Source organism: Meles meles, chromosome 13 (assembly GCF_922984935.1).
Source record: "Meles meles chromosome 13, mMelMel3.1 paternal haplotype, whole genome shotgun sequence".
In the NCBI taxonomy this organism is placed as follows: Eukaryota; Metazoa; Chordata; class Mammalia; order Carnivora; family Mustelidae; genus Meles; species Meles meles.
This window is the reverse complement of record NC_060078.1, coordinates 55,579,149-55,595,222: the sequence shown is the minus strand read 5'-3', so window position 1 is coordinate 55,595,222 and position 16,074 is coordinate 55,579,149. Positions and strand designations below refer to the sequence as shown.

Below are 16,074 nucleotides of genomic sequence, written 5' to 3'. Positions count from 1 at the left end.
TATTTACAGAGTAAGAATTAAATCACCAGTGCTGAATGCAAATGTGGCAAATTGTCTCTCCCTAAAAATGCTGTGGCTTGAGAACACCTAGGCTAACTGGTCCTGGAAATAATTAGAATGCAACTGCATTTTTGTGTTGCAAATAGTTATGCTTCCAGACACAGGACTGGGCGGTGGGAACTTCTGCAGGTATAACAGCCTAGAGAAAGGACTGTTAGGAGAAAGAACTAACCTTACTAAGGACCCACGTGGTGCTAGGGTATGTTAGCTTTCTGCTGTTGGCAGTGATATGCTGAAGGTGGCTCTTTCCCACTCACAAGAGCTAGCTGTTAAAGTTTGAAGAGTTTTGTGAACCTGCTGATGTTATGTTGATTAAACTAGACCATGGTAGGAGTACTTATACCACATAAACTGGCAAATGTCACAAACCAGCTCCTACATCCCCAGAGAGCTGGTTGGTACACAGTTACCAGTCCGCTACCATTGTCTGGCTTATCACTCACAACTAGCAATGAGATAGGCATTTCTGTCCTCATTCTATAAATGAGGAAATAGGCTCAAAAAATCTTTAGACTTTAGGGAGAAATTACAGAGGGAAAAACAAGTTCTGTAACAGAAACTGACAAAGCAGGAATAGGTACAGGTATCATGCTAACCCTAAGGGCTATATTCAGAGGAAAAAGATCCTATTCAGGGAAAAGCAATGAGCTAATCCAAGAAGATTGTCAAGCTGAGGTTCAGAAGGCTGTGTGGAGAACAATTTCAGTGAGGGACTAAGAGACCAAACAAAGGCATCCCAGGGGAGCTCAAACCTCCTTCACCCCTTCCAACTCCACCTCTCCCTACCTAGGTTGGAGGAATCACTTTCAAAGGCAAGAAATTCCACTACTGCCACCCTCAATAGAAAGGGTTTGCTCAAGCTTGAAGACAGGAATTGGGCTATGATTCCCAGGAGGTGAAATGTTGAAAAGTCAATACACCTCCCCTTCCAACCATAAGAGACTATGGACTCTGAAAAACAACCTGAGGATCTTGAAGGGGCGGGGGGTGGGAGGTTGGGGGAACCAGGTGGTGGGTAATAGGGAGGGCACGTATTGCATGGAGCACTGGGTGTGGTGCAAAAACAATGAATACTGTTATGCTGAAAAGAAATTAAAAAAATGTAAAAAAAAAAAAGTCAACACACAACAGTATATTTCCTTTCCTTCAGAGGTACTTCCTATCAGCGACTGGAATGAAAAGGGCCCTTGGTTGTCGCAGCACCCCTAGCCACCTTCCTCCCTTTTGTGGCCCCCTCTTCTATCATCCAACAAATTCAAGGCAAGGGCATTGGCCCAAAAAAGTCCAGTATGTGCAACCTGTGCCAGCTTAAGTAAAGGGCATCCAGGTGAGGTTCTAGTTGGTTCTGAATTTAGGTTTAGAGCTAAATGATCACTAAGTATTACTCTGCCAGGCATTATCCGGGCATGTTATTTCCCTCAGGAACCTCGAGGTGAGGAGTAACTGTGGTCTGGGCCATGATAAAGGTAAGCCTGGATCGACGGTGCTGCCCATTCTTGTTTTCCCAGAGATGATAGGAATGAAGAGCTCATATAGTTCTCAAGTGGTAAAGCCAGATTTTAAACCAGGTACAATTACTACAAGGCCTGTGCTCTATTCAGGGATCTCTTTCTGTGACAATGGGCTGAGCCAGGAGACTTGGGAGAAACCTCTCCTTCTGGGGTCCCATAGGAAAGTTGGACCTCCCTTCTCATATGCTGTTTTCTGAAAAAGGGAGAAAGAGTGTGAAGGCAGACAAAAGCCTTTGTTTCTATGTACGATATCTTGAGTAATTAAAAAGATAATGCATATATGTTATTTAGTCTGTAACTGGCTCTTGATTGGTGGTAGAGAATTTTGCAATATTCTGCTAAACTATGATTACAATAATGCTTTATCTCCAGGACCAAAATATGAAATTTGAATTATGAGTAGATTAAGGGGTACCTCTTCTACCTCTGCTCAAATATTTTATCTTATTCTAGAGTAATTAAGAAGGAAGTGGAGCTGGGATTCAAAGAGTCCCCCAGCTGTTCAAAATTTAATGCCAATGATGCTATCCTCAATATTTCCTTGGGATTTTTTTGAGTTTTTAACTTCAGTTTATAGAGGAAAGCCTTTAGCTGAGATATCTAACTGCTTCCTTTCCTTCTTCTGACATTAAGAAGCCAGATCACTGACATTAAGTAGCAGATCCCAGCGGGTGTGCCTACTTAACAGCCCACTCCTTCTAGCTTACAGATTCCTGATTTCACCCATGTAGAAGAAAGCACTATGTATAGGAAAGACTCCCCAGTTCCAAGGATGAACGGTCATTAGTCTAAACCAAACACAGTAATCCATTCCCTTTGATCACAGATTGGTTTAGAAGTGTGCATTTCACCAAATTCTGGCCAGTGACATCTGAAAAAGACATTTGTTGGCACTTTTGCAAAACTGGACAGAAATGTAATCAACAGAAACTTCTTTCTTTTTTTGCTTGTGAAACAGTAGCTGCCATCTTAGTACCACAAATAAAGGCCAAGAACGTAATGGAAAAGCAGATCCCAAATCCTGACATTGTTAAACCAAAGAACTAACCCTGAATTATCTACCTAAAGACTTGTTATCATATAGGAAAAAAATAAATCCTACTATTTAAACCCTTCATAGGCACCTAGTCCACAACTTGCAACCCAAATCGTCCTAACCAATATACCTTATTATTTTACAAACTTACCCCAAAATCCCCGTGAAGCGGCGGCAAGAAGATCCCATTGAAGGAACAGTTGGAGTAAGGGCAGTAACTGGTGTTGAAGAGTTGAAGGATGCTTTGCTGGCATTGTTGATAATTTCCAGTGCCCTGGATTTGAAACTGATCGAATGGAAGAGTCCTCTCATATCTCTTGGTGCAGGGGCTACTGTAGAGGTCACTTACATTCATTACTGTCTCGTATCCAGGGTGAAAGCATGGGTCCCTGAGGGTTCCGTTTGTACCCTGAATGGAAAAATCACTTGACGACATCATGTGCAAACGTGCTGGGTGCAAAAAGCACCACTCTGACTTCCTTAATGTGTAGGAATTTCATAATATCTTAGCAATGGCATCAATATGCCCCTGCCATGCCTTTTTCACCCTTGGGAACAGTCAGATTTGTATACGAGGTACCAGAAATGGCATCAGGTATGAATGAACTTTTGCTATTCATAAAAAGCTAATAGAGCTCAAGCTGGCAGAAATGCCGTTAGTTTGAAATGTCCCCTAGTGCTTAGTTAGTACAAACGAAATACATAGGTCAGAAGCAGATTCACAAGAAAAACTCCCAAGGCTCTCACAAGTCTGAGCCTTGGGTAGTTCTCCAGAAGAAGTCTGCCCATGCCCCCCACACCAACCTCTAAGCAAAAAAATCAGAAGCAATATGCCTTGAAAATACCTTAGATCATTTAAGCCAGGAGTATCAAAATGACTTTTAACCTATAACCTGATATGTTCAAAGCAAGAAAGGGGGCTTGGCTTGTGTGAAGAAAGGGGGCTCCTTGGTGGAGCCTTGGGGCTCAGTAGGTGTCTCTCAACATCCCCTACTCCAGTGGGAGTTACCTATTGACTGTGCTTCTGAGATCCAGAGCAGATTTGGAGGAGAGCAGAGAACTGGTTGTCCTTTCAATGGAGACAGGGAACAGCTGGGTGTGACAGCCTTGCTCTATGTGTGTTTGTCAGAGTGTGCCTGGTACTCACATGATTTTGAGTATGTTTTACTTTTCTTGTCTTCAGAAGACAAAAAGCGTCTGGGGACAAGACGTGAAGTGTTGATGGATAAACTCTTGTGTTTTCTCTAAATGAAACTTAGAGGTTGTTTCTAACAACCCCGTTTTCTATCGCTGTAGGAAATGGAGACTTAAAAAGTGCTAAGAGCTGTACGCCTGGGGCTAATACTACATTATATGTTAATAAAAAAATATATTTAAACAAAAAAAAAGTGCTAAGAGCTTGTAAATTACACATCCCTCCCAACAATACTTGAGCATGTAATTTTCACTGTCAAGGCCACAGGGCTGAGAAATTATTTGCAAGAAAGGATTTGAGTCGTGTCCTTGGAGAAAGTGCAGTAAACAAACACAGGAGGTGATGTCTGGATGGGACGATTCACAGGGGTTGACCAGATGTAGTTAGATATCCTGCTTGAGAAGGTTTGGAAAGTACAGTAACCAAGTTCAGACCAATTACTGAAACAGAAAGAGACAACAACAGGATGTGGGGGCCGGTGGCCCAGATGTGGGGAGGGTGGGTCTGGATTCAGTTATACTTGCCTGAATGTCCTTGGCCAGTTTCTGCCTGAGTGCTTGATCCTTCCCATAGCACAAGAAGCTGTGCGTGTACACGCTGTAGTCCCTGCCATAGAGGCGGAAGTACAGAGCATTGCTTGGAGACTCGATCTTCTTGTCTTGTGGCACAAAAGTGATTTGTGTAGAGGCTCCCCCAAGGTCTAAAGCCCCGTAGGTTTCAAGAGCACTGTCTTCATTTGGCTTCAGGTTGAGCCAACTCGGTTTCTGAAAGAGAGTACAGTCAACAGCCGTAGCAGTCTCTGGATACCCGCTTCACACTATATCTTAGACTCAGGGACTTCCTAGGGTGAGGGAAAGGGGGCAGAAGGTGACACAAAGCTCACTGGATGCTCCTCAGTCTGCATCAGATCGATAAGGAACATCAGCAAAGCAGGAAAAGAGGGGCTTCAAAGATAGAGCTCAGACTGCGGCAACACAGAAGTGGCATAGCCAGTGTTTACAATCAAGGAGTCTGAACTGAAAAGACTCAAGTTCAAATCTCCACTCATTTGCTCATTAGCCATGTGACCCTGAACAGATAACTACCTTCTCTAGGCCTCAATCTGAGACTTGAAAATGAAAGAATTTCTCATGTAATTGTTCTGAAGATGAAATCAGACAGTACATGAAAAGTGCTTATGGGGCGCCTGGGTGGCTCAGTGGGTTAAGCTTCTGCTTTCAGCTCAGGTCCTGATCTCAGGATCCTGGGATCAAGCCTCACATCAGGCTCTCTGCTCAGCAGGGAGCCTGTTTCCCCCACCCCTCTGCCTGCCTCTTTGCCCACTTGTGATCTCTGTCTGTCAAATAAATAAATAAAATCTTTTAAAAAAAAGAAAGAAAAGTGCTTAGCATAGTACAAGACACATAGCACTAGGCAAATATTAGCTATTCTTATTTTTAATGATAGATATTTAATTTCCTCTCTGCCTCCCTAAGGTGAAGATATGATTTCCTTATTCTCCAAAAGGAAAAGTTCTTGTAATAAAATTCTTGCAAATGTGGGGATAAATTAACGTGTCCATTCACCCAGCATTCATTCTGGCTACAGATCCATATACTGCCTAAGACCGCAATGGCATTGACCCTCTCCCCCCACCCGGGGAGCCACCTCCTTGGGTGCTGCGAGATGATCACCTGAGTGAATTTTCCCAGCAGGTAGTTGATGGTAATCCAGCCGTAGGCACCTTCCTCCTGGCCGGTGATGATTCTGGCACCCTGGAAGTCAAAGTGGTAGTTGCTGAGGCTCCTCGCCACTGCAGCCAGGACCTTGTCTGCCAACTGCTCATTTTCTATCCTGCGCAAAGGAAGACCTGTGTTTACCGGTTTTGCTTGAGTAACTACAAGCACTCCTTTTAGTCACAGCTTCCAGCCAGTTCTCGTAGGAAGCAAATCCTAACTCCCTGGAATAAACAAGGGGATGGAGATCCCTGCACATGGCTGTCTGAGGAGCCCTCCTTCTGGGTGAGGCGGAACTAGTCTTTTGGCCCTCCTCTCCAAATCCAGATCCTTCCGGTCCCTACATAGGCTGCTCTTCCTAAAAATACCATTTTTGTTGTTGTTGCTTCTAAATATTATCAAAGTAGTTTTCATTTTTGTGGTGGTGGTGGCTGGATGTTGTTTAATCACTATACCTGGAGATGACAAATGCTACATTAGCCATCACTGGTAGCTTCCAGCTGGTTCCAGAGTCAGGCTCTGCTTGAGATTTTTAATTATGGCTGTAGCAGATACCAGGTGGCAAATGTCCTGAGACAGATACCCAACCTCCACTGGGGGGCCAGACTGGGAAAAAAAATCTGCCTCATATTGTACCTCAGTTCCTGGGTCTGTCTGAGATGTTGAGACCTAAAGAAGGAATCTTCCAATGGTGTCCTAGTGAAAATGGGATGCAATTACTCCCAACATTGAGAGGCTCTGGGCCAGAGGATGCTGCCTTCCAAACAGCACTGAACCCTCTCAACACTCATCTGAATAGCTTCACACCCTATACCTGGCTTCCCTGTCCCCAGTTTTCCTCCCCTTCTCCCACTCCTAATCACCTCTCTCCCAGCGTGACCAACAGCTTCCTATTATCTCTCCGACGAAAACCAAATTCCCAGCCTGGCCCACAAGGCACTTTGTGAGCTGGACCCTGCCTCTTTGGAATTCCCCTCAGAATCTTGACTCTACAACTTACCAGGCATGTGACTGACCTGGGGGTGACTTACTCAACATTTGTAAGTCACGGCTTCCTTAGCTGGTTAATAATAGTTGATAATGCCTCTTCATAGAGTTATGATGACTAAGCACAGGTCTAACAACATTGCAAGGGCTCAACAAGCTGCTTCATCTTTTTTATTCTTATTATTTTTTACTATATGTAGCCTATGTTCTATCTATGCAGAACTATTTATAGTCCTCTGAATATGCCCTGGTCTCTCACTCATCCCTACTTTGCACATCTACTAGAACAAAAGCTTCAGGAAGGCAGGGACTTTGTTCTCTTCACTCCTGTATCCCCAGCACTTGCAACAGTGTCTGCCACAAAGCAGATGTGGAAGAAACATAGGTAATGGAATGTGTGACATCTTCTCCACCTCTAATATGCCCTTTGCCTGCCCTCCAACTCATCCTTTGTGATTCAGCTCATGTGTACTCTCCTCCCATTCTGAGCAGGGCCAAGTATGCTCCCATAGCATCTCTGAGCACTCCTCTGTTAAAGAATTGATGACCTGTATCGAAATTCTCATCTCCTTGAGAGCTGAGTCACCTACTTTTATGTCCTAGGACAGAGTAGGCAGGCAGTACAAGCTGAATGAATGAATGAACAAACAAATAAGGTACACGGGTACTAAGCAATGACCAAAGAAAATGTGCTACTTGTGATTATTTGGGTCTTGGGGCATCTGTGGCTCTCCTCTGGTCTTTCTCCTCCCAGATACTGGATGGCTAACTTGGTAGCCTCAAATCCCAGAGAACACACGCTCAACATTTCTCTTTGTCCTTGTCCCCTTGAGTTCTCCGCAGGGAGATGGGCAGGAGGACTTTTCTTTTACACACTTGAACTCCCAACATTACACATACTAAGAGTTTGGGAGTTGTACCCACTTACTGAGATTTTCTTCCTGAAGTGTGGACATGTAGGATGTTTAGAAGGTGGGGTGCTAGGGAAGTGTGGTGCTATCCCGTAACTTCAGAGGCTCTTGCACTACGAGCCTAACCCCCAACACTGTGTCCCCACGTGCTACAATACCTGAGCAAACGCATGCCTGCCGTTGCTCCCAGGTAAACAGGGGTCTCTTGGTGCCGGGACTTTGGAACCACTTGAGTGGCTCTTACCATGCATTCCGTCAGATAAGTGTCTATTTCACTTAATTTTTGAGCATATCTTGAGATTCCAGGACCTAAGGAAAGATGTAGAAGCAAATGACAATCTTTTTTAAAAGTACAGGACACACCTGGGCAATATTAGAGCAAAACGGTGGCATTTTATGAGAAAACGAAAGAAGACAATTTCTTGATGTAATGCAGGTTAGGTTGCTATACTTCGAGGGTAACTCTCTGAACCTGACCTTGGTAGGATCTGTTTTCAGACCTCGGGCTGGGTCTGTCCACTGTCCAGTAATTTTGCCGCTGGATGGCGCAATTTGCACATTCAATTGCATAATCTCCCTAATAGGGTCTCACATTTTTAAGGGGGAATAACTAGAATTGAAATAAAAAATTGAATTTAAAAAATTAAATGGGGCTCTTATAGTTACCCTATAGATCTGCTTTTTGATTTTTTTTCTACAAAACTGTAACTAACACCACTAATTCCTAGAAGACCTAAAAGGAGAAATAAGGAATTTAGAACAAAAATTAAAATAAACACCAGGCACACTGGCTTTTACTGAAAAGACAGTAACTGCTGCTAACTAGCTATGTGATCATGGACAGTCCCCTGAAATTTCTAAAGCAGAGTTTCTTCCTTTATTAGAATAAACAGGTATAGAATCCATGTCTCCTTGGCAATTTTTCCTCTCTGAAAACTTGGTTTCCCTAGTAAAACTGTTTTTCCAATTCCAGAGCAAAACTAACTGTTGCTAAGAAGTTTTTGGGTTTTTTTTTTTTTGGTAAGTTATGCTTAACAATCTCAGCTCTCTTTAAAATAAACATCTACACTTTAGTGAAAATGTGCATTAAAGATCTTTGTCCAGATATGTGATCCGTATCTTTCACAGGTTTTTAAAAAGCCAGTTTAACAGTAATGAAAAGATCAGCTCTAAGTTATCAGGTAACTGTTTTGATTCAAAAATTCTGGCCTTCAAAATTAGCAAGACAGGAAACAATGTGTGTTGGAGAGGATGTGGAGAAAGGGGAACCCTCTTACACTGTTGGTGGGAATGCAAGTTGGTGCAGCCACTTTGGAGAACAGTGTGGAGATTCCTCAAGAAATTAAAAATAGAGCTTCCCAAAAAAAAAAAAAAAAAAAATAGAGCTTCCCTATGACCCTGAAATTGCACTACCGGGTATTTACCCCAAAGATACAGATGTAGTGAAAAGAAGGGCCATCTGTACCCCAGTGTTTATAGCAGCAATGGCCACGGTCGCCAAACTGTGGAAAGAACCAAGATGCCCTTCAACAGACGAATGGGTAAGGAAGATGTGGTCCATATACATGATGGAGTATTATGCATCCATCAGAAAGGATGAATACCCTTGGGGCGCCTGGGTGGCTCAGTGGGTTAAGCCGCTGCCTTCGGCTCAGGTCATGATCTCAGGATCCTGGGATCGAGTCCCGCATCGGGCTCTCTGTTCAGCGGAGAGCCTGCTTTCCTTCCTCTCTCTCTGCCTGCCTCTCTTGTGATTTCTCTCTGTCAAATAAATAAAATCTTTAAAAAAAAAAAAAAAAAAGAAAGGATGAATACCCAACTTTTGTAGCAACATGGATGGGGGGACTGGAAGAGATTATGCTGAGTGAAATAAGTCAAGCAGAGAAAGTCAAGTATCATATGGTCTCACTTATTTGTGGAGCATAACAAATAACATGGAGGACATGGGGAGATGAAGAGGAGAAGGGAGTTGAGGGAAATGGGAAGGGAGATGAACCACAAGAGACTATGGACTCTAAAAAACAACCTGAGTGTTTTGAAGGGGCAGGGGGTGGGAGGTTGGGGATCCAGGTGGTGGGTAATAGGGAGGGCACGTACTGCATGGAGCACTGGGTGTGATGCAAAAACAATGAATACTGTTACGCTGAAAAGAAATTTTTAAAAAGTGGAAAAAAATTCTGGCCTTCAAGAATTTTTTCTACTCACCTTTCATCTAAATATTTGACTAGAGAACTCTCTCTTTTGAGAAGGGGAAAGTCCTGCACTTCTTTGGCCAGACATACCTGGGATGAGTCTCAGAAAAAAAGATAGCTGCTGAATTTTAAAAAATACCAACACTTTTTTAAAAATGGAATGCAGTGAATTAAATAGAAGCCCCCCCCCCCCCAAAAAAAGAGGGATTTGGGCTTAAGAAATGCTCAACATTCTGTCTCAGAACGGATGGGGCCAATGTCTGAAGATACTAGGCTCCTGGGTAAAATGACTTGCTCCTTGGAAACATCTCCTCTCTACTGCTTTCTTGGCACACTTTGAAAATTGGGGGACCTCACAGACCATCAAAGTAAAAGTCCATCTTCTGGGAGCTAAGACACCTGTCTAAGAATAAATAGTGGGACCCTACCTCAAAAGGCCCAGAGAGATCAAGGTCAGAGAAGATAGTGCGGTGCAATAACACTCGGTGCATGCTGGGGTGTTGAGTGGAGGGAGTGGAAAGGTCTGAAGTGACAACTCTAACCTGTTCTGTGAGCTTAGAAGAAAACTAGGGAGGAAAAAAAATCAATCTGTAATGTGGCGATTCAGAGTAGAAGGAAGCCTGGAGTGCAGGAAAGAGACCTAGACTCTTGTCCTGGGTCTTTTGCTACTTGTAAGTCACTAGTCTCCCAGGTTTTTGCTTCCTTCTTTGAAAACAAGATTTAAATGATCCGCAAGCTTGGGGCGCCTGGGTGGCTCAGTGGGTTGAGGCCTCTGCCCTCAGCTCGGGTCATGATCTCAGGGTCCTGGGACAAGCCCCAAGTCAGGCTCTCTGCTCAGCAGGGAGCCTGCTTCCCCCCGCCCCCTTCTCTCTGCCTGCCTTTCTGCCTGCTTGTGGTCTCTCTCTCTGTCAAATAAATAAATCAAATCTTTAAAAAAAGATGATCCATAAGCTCCAGCCCTAGGAATCTGTGATTTCTTCCAAGCTGTAGCTTAGAGGATAAAGACTAAGGGCAACAATTCTTTGGACCAACAGCATCAACATCACCTGGGAACCTGTGAGAAATGCATATTCTGGGGCCTGCCCCAGACCTACTGCATGAGAAACTCTGCTGGTGGGACCCAGCATCTGTGTTTTAACAAACCCTCCAGTTGGCTCTGCTGCAGATTCAAATTTGAGAGCCACTGGAGAAGTCGTGGGTTCAAAATTAGGCAGATCTCCATTTGAACCCCAGTTTCATCACTTACTAGCTCAAGCAACCTTAACAAGGGGCATACCCTCTCTCTATGTCAGTGCCCTCATTTTTTTAAAAAAATGGGAATAGTAGGACATAGCTCCCAGGGAGACCGTGAAGATAAAATCACGCATTTTCCATACTTGCTACATGACACACAGATGTGTGCTGGGAGCCACTATGACCTGACAACTTTTACATTTGTTTCTTCTTCAAAGGCTCCATCATTCAGGACTGATTTCAATATATTTGTGTAATGATAATAAAATAACAGCAGCAGCTGCCCCACTATGTTCTTCACTGAACGTCCTTTTTCTCACGTATTCCCCTCACCTGCCATACATGTTCTCACATACATTCCTCTCATCCCTCACTATCTCCCTCCCCTTTTCCTTCTTCTTACCTTTCAGCTTGCATTCTGTTACCTGGTGCACCACCCCTGTGTTGTTCTCCTTTTCTGCTGGCCACTTATAGATGTACAAACTTGTGTGAGAAGAGCCTGCATCCAGCACAATCCCATACTGAGGGGAAAACAACAAGTCAAGAACTTATCAGGATTACATTATGCTTCCCCATACTGAGCTTGCAACAGAAGGAAACAAAGACAAGAGTCTTCAAAAACATGAGGAGACATATTTTTTAAAAAGATTTTATTTATTTATTTGACAGACAGAGATCGCAGGTAGACAGACAGGTGGGGGGGGGGGTGGAGGCAGGCTTCCTGCTGAGCAGAGAGCCCAATGTGGGGCTTGATCCCAGGACCTTGGGATCATGACCTGAGCCGAAGGCAGAGGTTTTAACACACTGAGGCACCCAGATGCCCCGAGGAGACATATTTTAATTCAAGAGGAACATGGGGAGGGGTGGCCTCGTATTGCCCTGATCATAAGAACTACCAGGACACCAATCTCTCTAGAATCATGGCTCGTAGTGCTGGTGGCATGTTAGAATTTTCCAGGCCTTCCCCATGGTGGGGCCTGAGCCTCACTACTGACCAGAAGCTTCTCAGGTGAGTCTTATGGGCAGCCAAGAATTAGAACCAGATGTTGAAGCAGCTGAGACAACATAGAGGGAATAGAAAGCCATAAATCCAGTAGTTCCCAAACTTGTGTGCATGCTGGAATCATCAAAATCACCTGGAGAGCCTTAAAAGCTACTGATACCTGTGTTCTGCCCCAGATACAGGATTTAATTGGTCTGGTATGTGGCCTGGGCGTTGGAAGAGAGACATGGAAAATACTAAGCATGTATTTTTCATTACGAATATAACTATACATTGTATTTAGTACATTTAAAAGTTAAGTATTTTCATGTTTAGGGCTCTTATGACTGAGGGGAGATGAAAGGAAGAATAAAGGGGAAAAGGTGGGAAGAAAAAAGGGGAAAGATGGTATGAGAAAAAACTCATTGGTCAGAGGGGAAAGAGGAAAGAGCCAAGTCCCCACATCACATTTCGTGAGAATATTAAACGTACTGGGCAGGTGTTGCACAAAACTTTTCATGAGAGTTCTCTGATTTAACCCTCAGAACAGTCCTGGAGGGTAGGTACTCTGTTTATCCCTGCTATATATGTGAGAAATTAAAGGACAAAGAGGTTAAGTAGTTTACTCAAGATACACAGCTAACTTGTGAGTTAACTGGTGAGAGAGCCTGGATTTGGATCAGAGTTAGACCCAAGATCGTATGCTCCATATACAGAGAAACATAGGAGCAAGGCCAGAATAATAGTCTTTAAAGACTTTTAGTGAGAGATAACTACAGCAAAGTGCATCCCAGTGAATTCTGGCATATGTGCACATCCATATACACCACGCCACCAAGATCAAGATTCAGAATGTTTTCTACTGCCCCTCTCAGTCCGTTCCTCCTGAGGGTAACCATTGTCTTGATTTCTGTCCCCACGGATGAGTTTTGCCTATCTTCGAGCTGCTGTAAAGGGACTCACACAGCGTGCCTCCTTTATATCTAGCTTCTTCTGCTCTAGCCTATCTCTTAGATGCATCCTGACTGTGTGCAGCCATAGTTCATCCCTCTTCATTGCTATACAAGACTTCCTATTTCATTATATGCACTATGTTTTTGTCCATTCTACTGTTGATAACATTTGAGTTGCTTCCAGTTCGGCACTATTGGGAATATAGTCCCCGGGAACATCCTTGCCCATGTCATTCTTTGGATATAAGCTCATTTATTTTGGGTATTTACGTAGGAGTAGACTGCTGAATGCTCTTTTTGATCATTTAATGTTCATCCTTGGTTACACCCCTGAGTTTAATCAGGAAAAATGCCATGGGGCTTGTAAGGAGAGCATGATGGTACCTGTACTTTAATTTATTATCCCTCTGCTAGAGAGAAACATGGAAGAAAGTAAACAGGGAAACAGAAGGAAGAGAAAAAGGAGGCATGCCTACAATGTGAGCTAACCACTCCCACCACACTTCGTTGCTGTGGACCTCCAAGTGCCTTCTGCCTCTTGATAATGCTTAAATCGGCAGGCATTTGATATATAGCTTCCCATACTGTCTTATTGTCTGTTAAGAACCTAAGATCTTCCAGGGAGGAAAGAAGAATGAGGATTCAAGAGACCTCCCTGGACCACTGGCAATAGCTAAAAGCTGAGTTTGTTGTGGTGTCGAGCTTTATTCTGTTTCTCCAGATGAGGAGAATGTCAGTGTGCAGCAGAGGGCAGATCCTTGGCCTTCTGCAACCTCCAGTGTTCTCAGCCTAGTTCAGCACAGCAGGACTCCCTATGGCAATGAACATTATGACCTTAAAAGAAAAAAGCCTGTATACTTGGCGAGAGAGCAAGCTGGACAGACTCCTCGGTAAACAGGCTTGCAGTGAGAGGAAACCAAGAACTGACTTAGGTCGTGACTCTTGCAGGCCCATCAGGGAATGCCTGGCATCTGGGGCCTTTGGAACCATGGGCAGCCTCCTGAGGTCGAGAGAGGCTGAGAGTTTACACAGCAGAAAATTCTGTTGTTTCTTAGGAGGGTCTGTGAATTCTTGCTGCCAGAAAATGTTCCAGCCACAGTGGCCTATGATAAAATCTGAGGCAGCAGCAGCAAGCAAGCAGCCTTTATCTGGGATCAGGACATTCTATTCTTTGTTGACACGAAAGTCATTCTTCCAGCAGAGCAAAGGAACCAGCCTTCCATCAACCTGTTTCTCGAAGGCCTGAGACAGCGAGGTGGTGGAGAAATGAAAGTTTTTGCTACATTTGGTTTATCGAGTTTTTAAGTGGGAGGTGTGGTGTATTCTGTCACATGAGCTGAGGGCTTTCCACCTTATGTATACAGTGGACTGGAATGCTAACCTGCCGAATTGTGCCAAATATTTTTTCTCTTAGGAAACAGTTTGCAGCTTGAGGGACAGATAAAAGCTTGATTGTGTGAAAAGTCTGTTTGGGCATTTTGGAAGTTTGCCTTTCATTGTTGTAAAACTGTCAGCATATTTACTCATTTTCATAGCTGGCCCATCTTAGAGCTGTAAGTTTATTCCACATAATCTTCTTATTTGAGAGATGAGAGACCATGTCCAGCAGAGTTCAAGGATCTACCTAAGAAGTACAGAAGGTGAAAGCCTTCAAAGACCCATCTAGAGCCTGGGTAGCCTCCATCTTTTGTTACTTTTCACCATACCAACAGTTTCCAATGCATGTTCCAGAGAACACTAAGCCTGCAAGGATCTAGGCAAATAAGCCTTCCCAGGAGTTTGGGGAATGCTGAGTGCTTTCTCTCTCTCTCCTGGGCTCACAAACCCCCTAGGTAATGAATGCTTCAGAGAGTCTGGCAGTAGAGAAGCTTGCCTAACTTTGTTTGAGCCAGCATTCCCTTGACTCCATGACGACAGAATTCTGTTAAATTAAAATAACAGAATTCTGTTAAAATAAAAATAAAAATCTCTATCCAACAGAAAGGCTTTGACCAACGCTGTGCCTTACACCATGCTAACACTCCTATCCAGTGTTTCTCTGTAGCTCATATTTTAAAATGCCCTGTGAGTACATTCTACACATTAAAGAAAAATTAAATATATGTGTGGTGATGAAGAGATCTGACATTTCCCTAAGATTATTTCAATATTACTTTCTATTTTAAGAATACTAAAAGTTTACTAAATAACATCTATAAAATGAAGGGGAAAAAAGACATTTAAGATCCTACCAACTACATATCACTGTTACTTTGATTTATCTCCTTCCAGTCTTTCCTAAATACACAAATTTTTATATGGCTGCAATCTTACTGTGTATATACAACTTTATCCTGGCTAGTTTTCGATCATCCACATGATTTTAGCAATCATAACTGATCTTCATAAGTTATGCTGAGTGAACAGAAGCAGTGTTTCAGGAAAAGGAGCAATAAAAATGACCTTGCTTGGTTCACAGAGACACCAATGTAGGGCCATTGGTGTAGACCCGGCGATGTGGGTGGCCACAGACCCTGAGCTCACAGAGACTGGAGGCCATGGGGACATGAGCCAAGACTCTCCTTAAGGTGGAAGCAGTTCTACCTGCACAATGTCATAGGTCCACTCATCTGAGTAAATCTCTCTAGATGCAGAAAGAAATAGAAAACTTGAGCATCAGATGATCTACTTCTATTCCTGGTTCTGCTCTCATTCAGAGAGAACAACCCACTTGTCACCCAACTGTGAGTCTTCTCATTCAGAAAACACTCACCCTGACACTGGCCCCAGCTCTCAGTTCCCTATAAGACACATAACTTCCATTCCAGAGCCTCAGCCCAGAATGCCCTTCACCTAAGATCCCAGCCTTCTCTGACCTTTTCAGATTTGATTCTACTCCTAATCCATGGGTCAGAGTCCCCATATTTTGTTCTAAAAACAGGACTTACCATGATGCATAACTACATGTCTATATGGCTATTTGATTAATATCTGTCTTCCCCATAAGGATGTGAACTACATTAGGGCAGGTCTGTTTTGCTTACTATGGTATGTCCAGCACCCACCTCAGGATATCCTACCACATGTTAGGCACAAAGAAGGAATTCAACAGGCAGTTGTTGAATTGAATGAATGAGGAGGGTTAGAACTCTATGATTTTTTAATCCCTTCCAGTCCCCAAAGAACTTAGTACTCACAGTCTAATATAAAGTAGTATCATCAAGGTTGAGTTCCACCATCTCTACTACCACTACCCAAAAAAACCCCATAAACCAGGGAACATGGGCAACAGTAAGATAATTAACTTCTCTCTGTCACTT

General features: G+C 43.4%; 1 protein-coding gene across 2 annotated transcripts in view; it reads right to left on the bottom strand.

Moving 5' to 3' along the window:
• Positions 1–16,074, bottom strand: part of ENTPD1 (ectonucleoside triphosphate diphosphohydrolase 1) — a 95,552-nt gene that overhangs the window by 18,542 nt on the left and 60,936 nt on the right. The window contains exons 3-7 of one of the 2 annotated variants that reach the window (XM_046027473.1): positions 11,244–11,361; positions 7,574–7,724; positions 5,476–5,635; positions 4,327–4,566; positions 2,759–3,016 (exon numbers count right to left, since the gene is read on the bottom strand). In XM_046027473.1, the coding sequence (XP_045883429.1) occupies positions 2,759–3,016; positions 4,327–4,566; positions 5,476–5,635; positions 7,574–7,724; positions 11,244–11,361 (927 nt within the window). The remainder of the gene's footprint in view (positions 1–2,758; positions 3,017–4,326; positions 4,567–5,475; positions 5,636–7,573; positions 7,725–11,243; positions 11,362–16,074) is intronic. The other variant, XM_046027474.1, reaches the window with a different exon arrangement.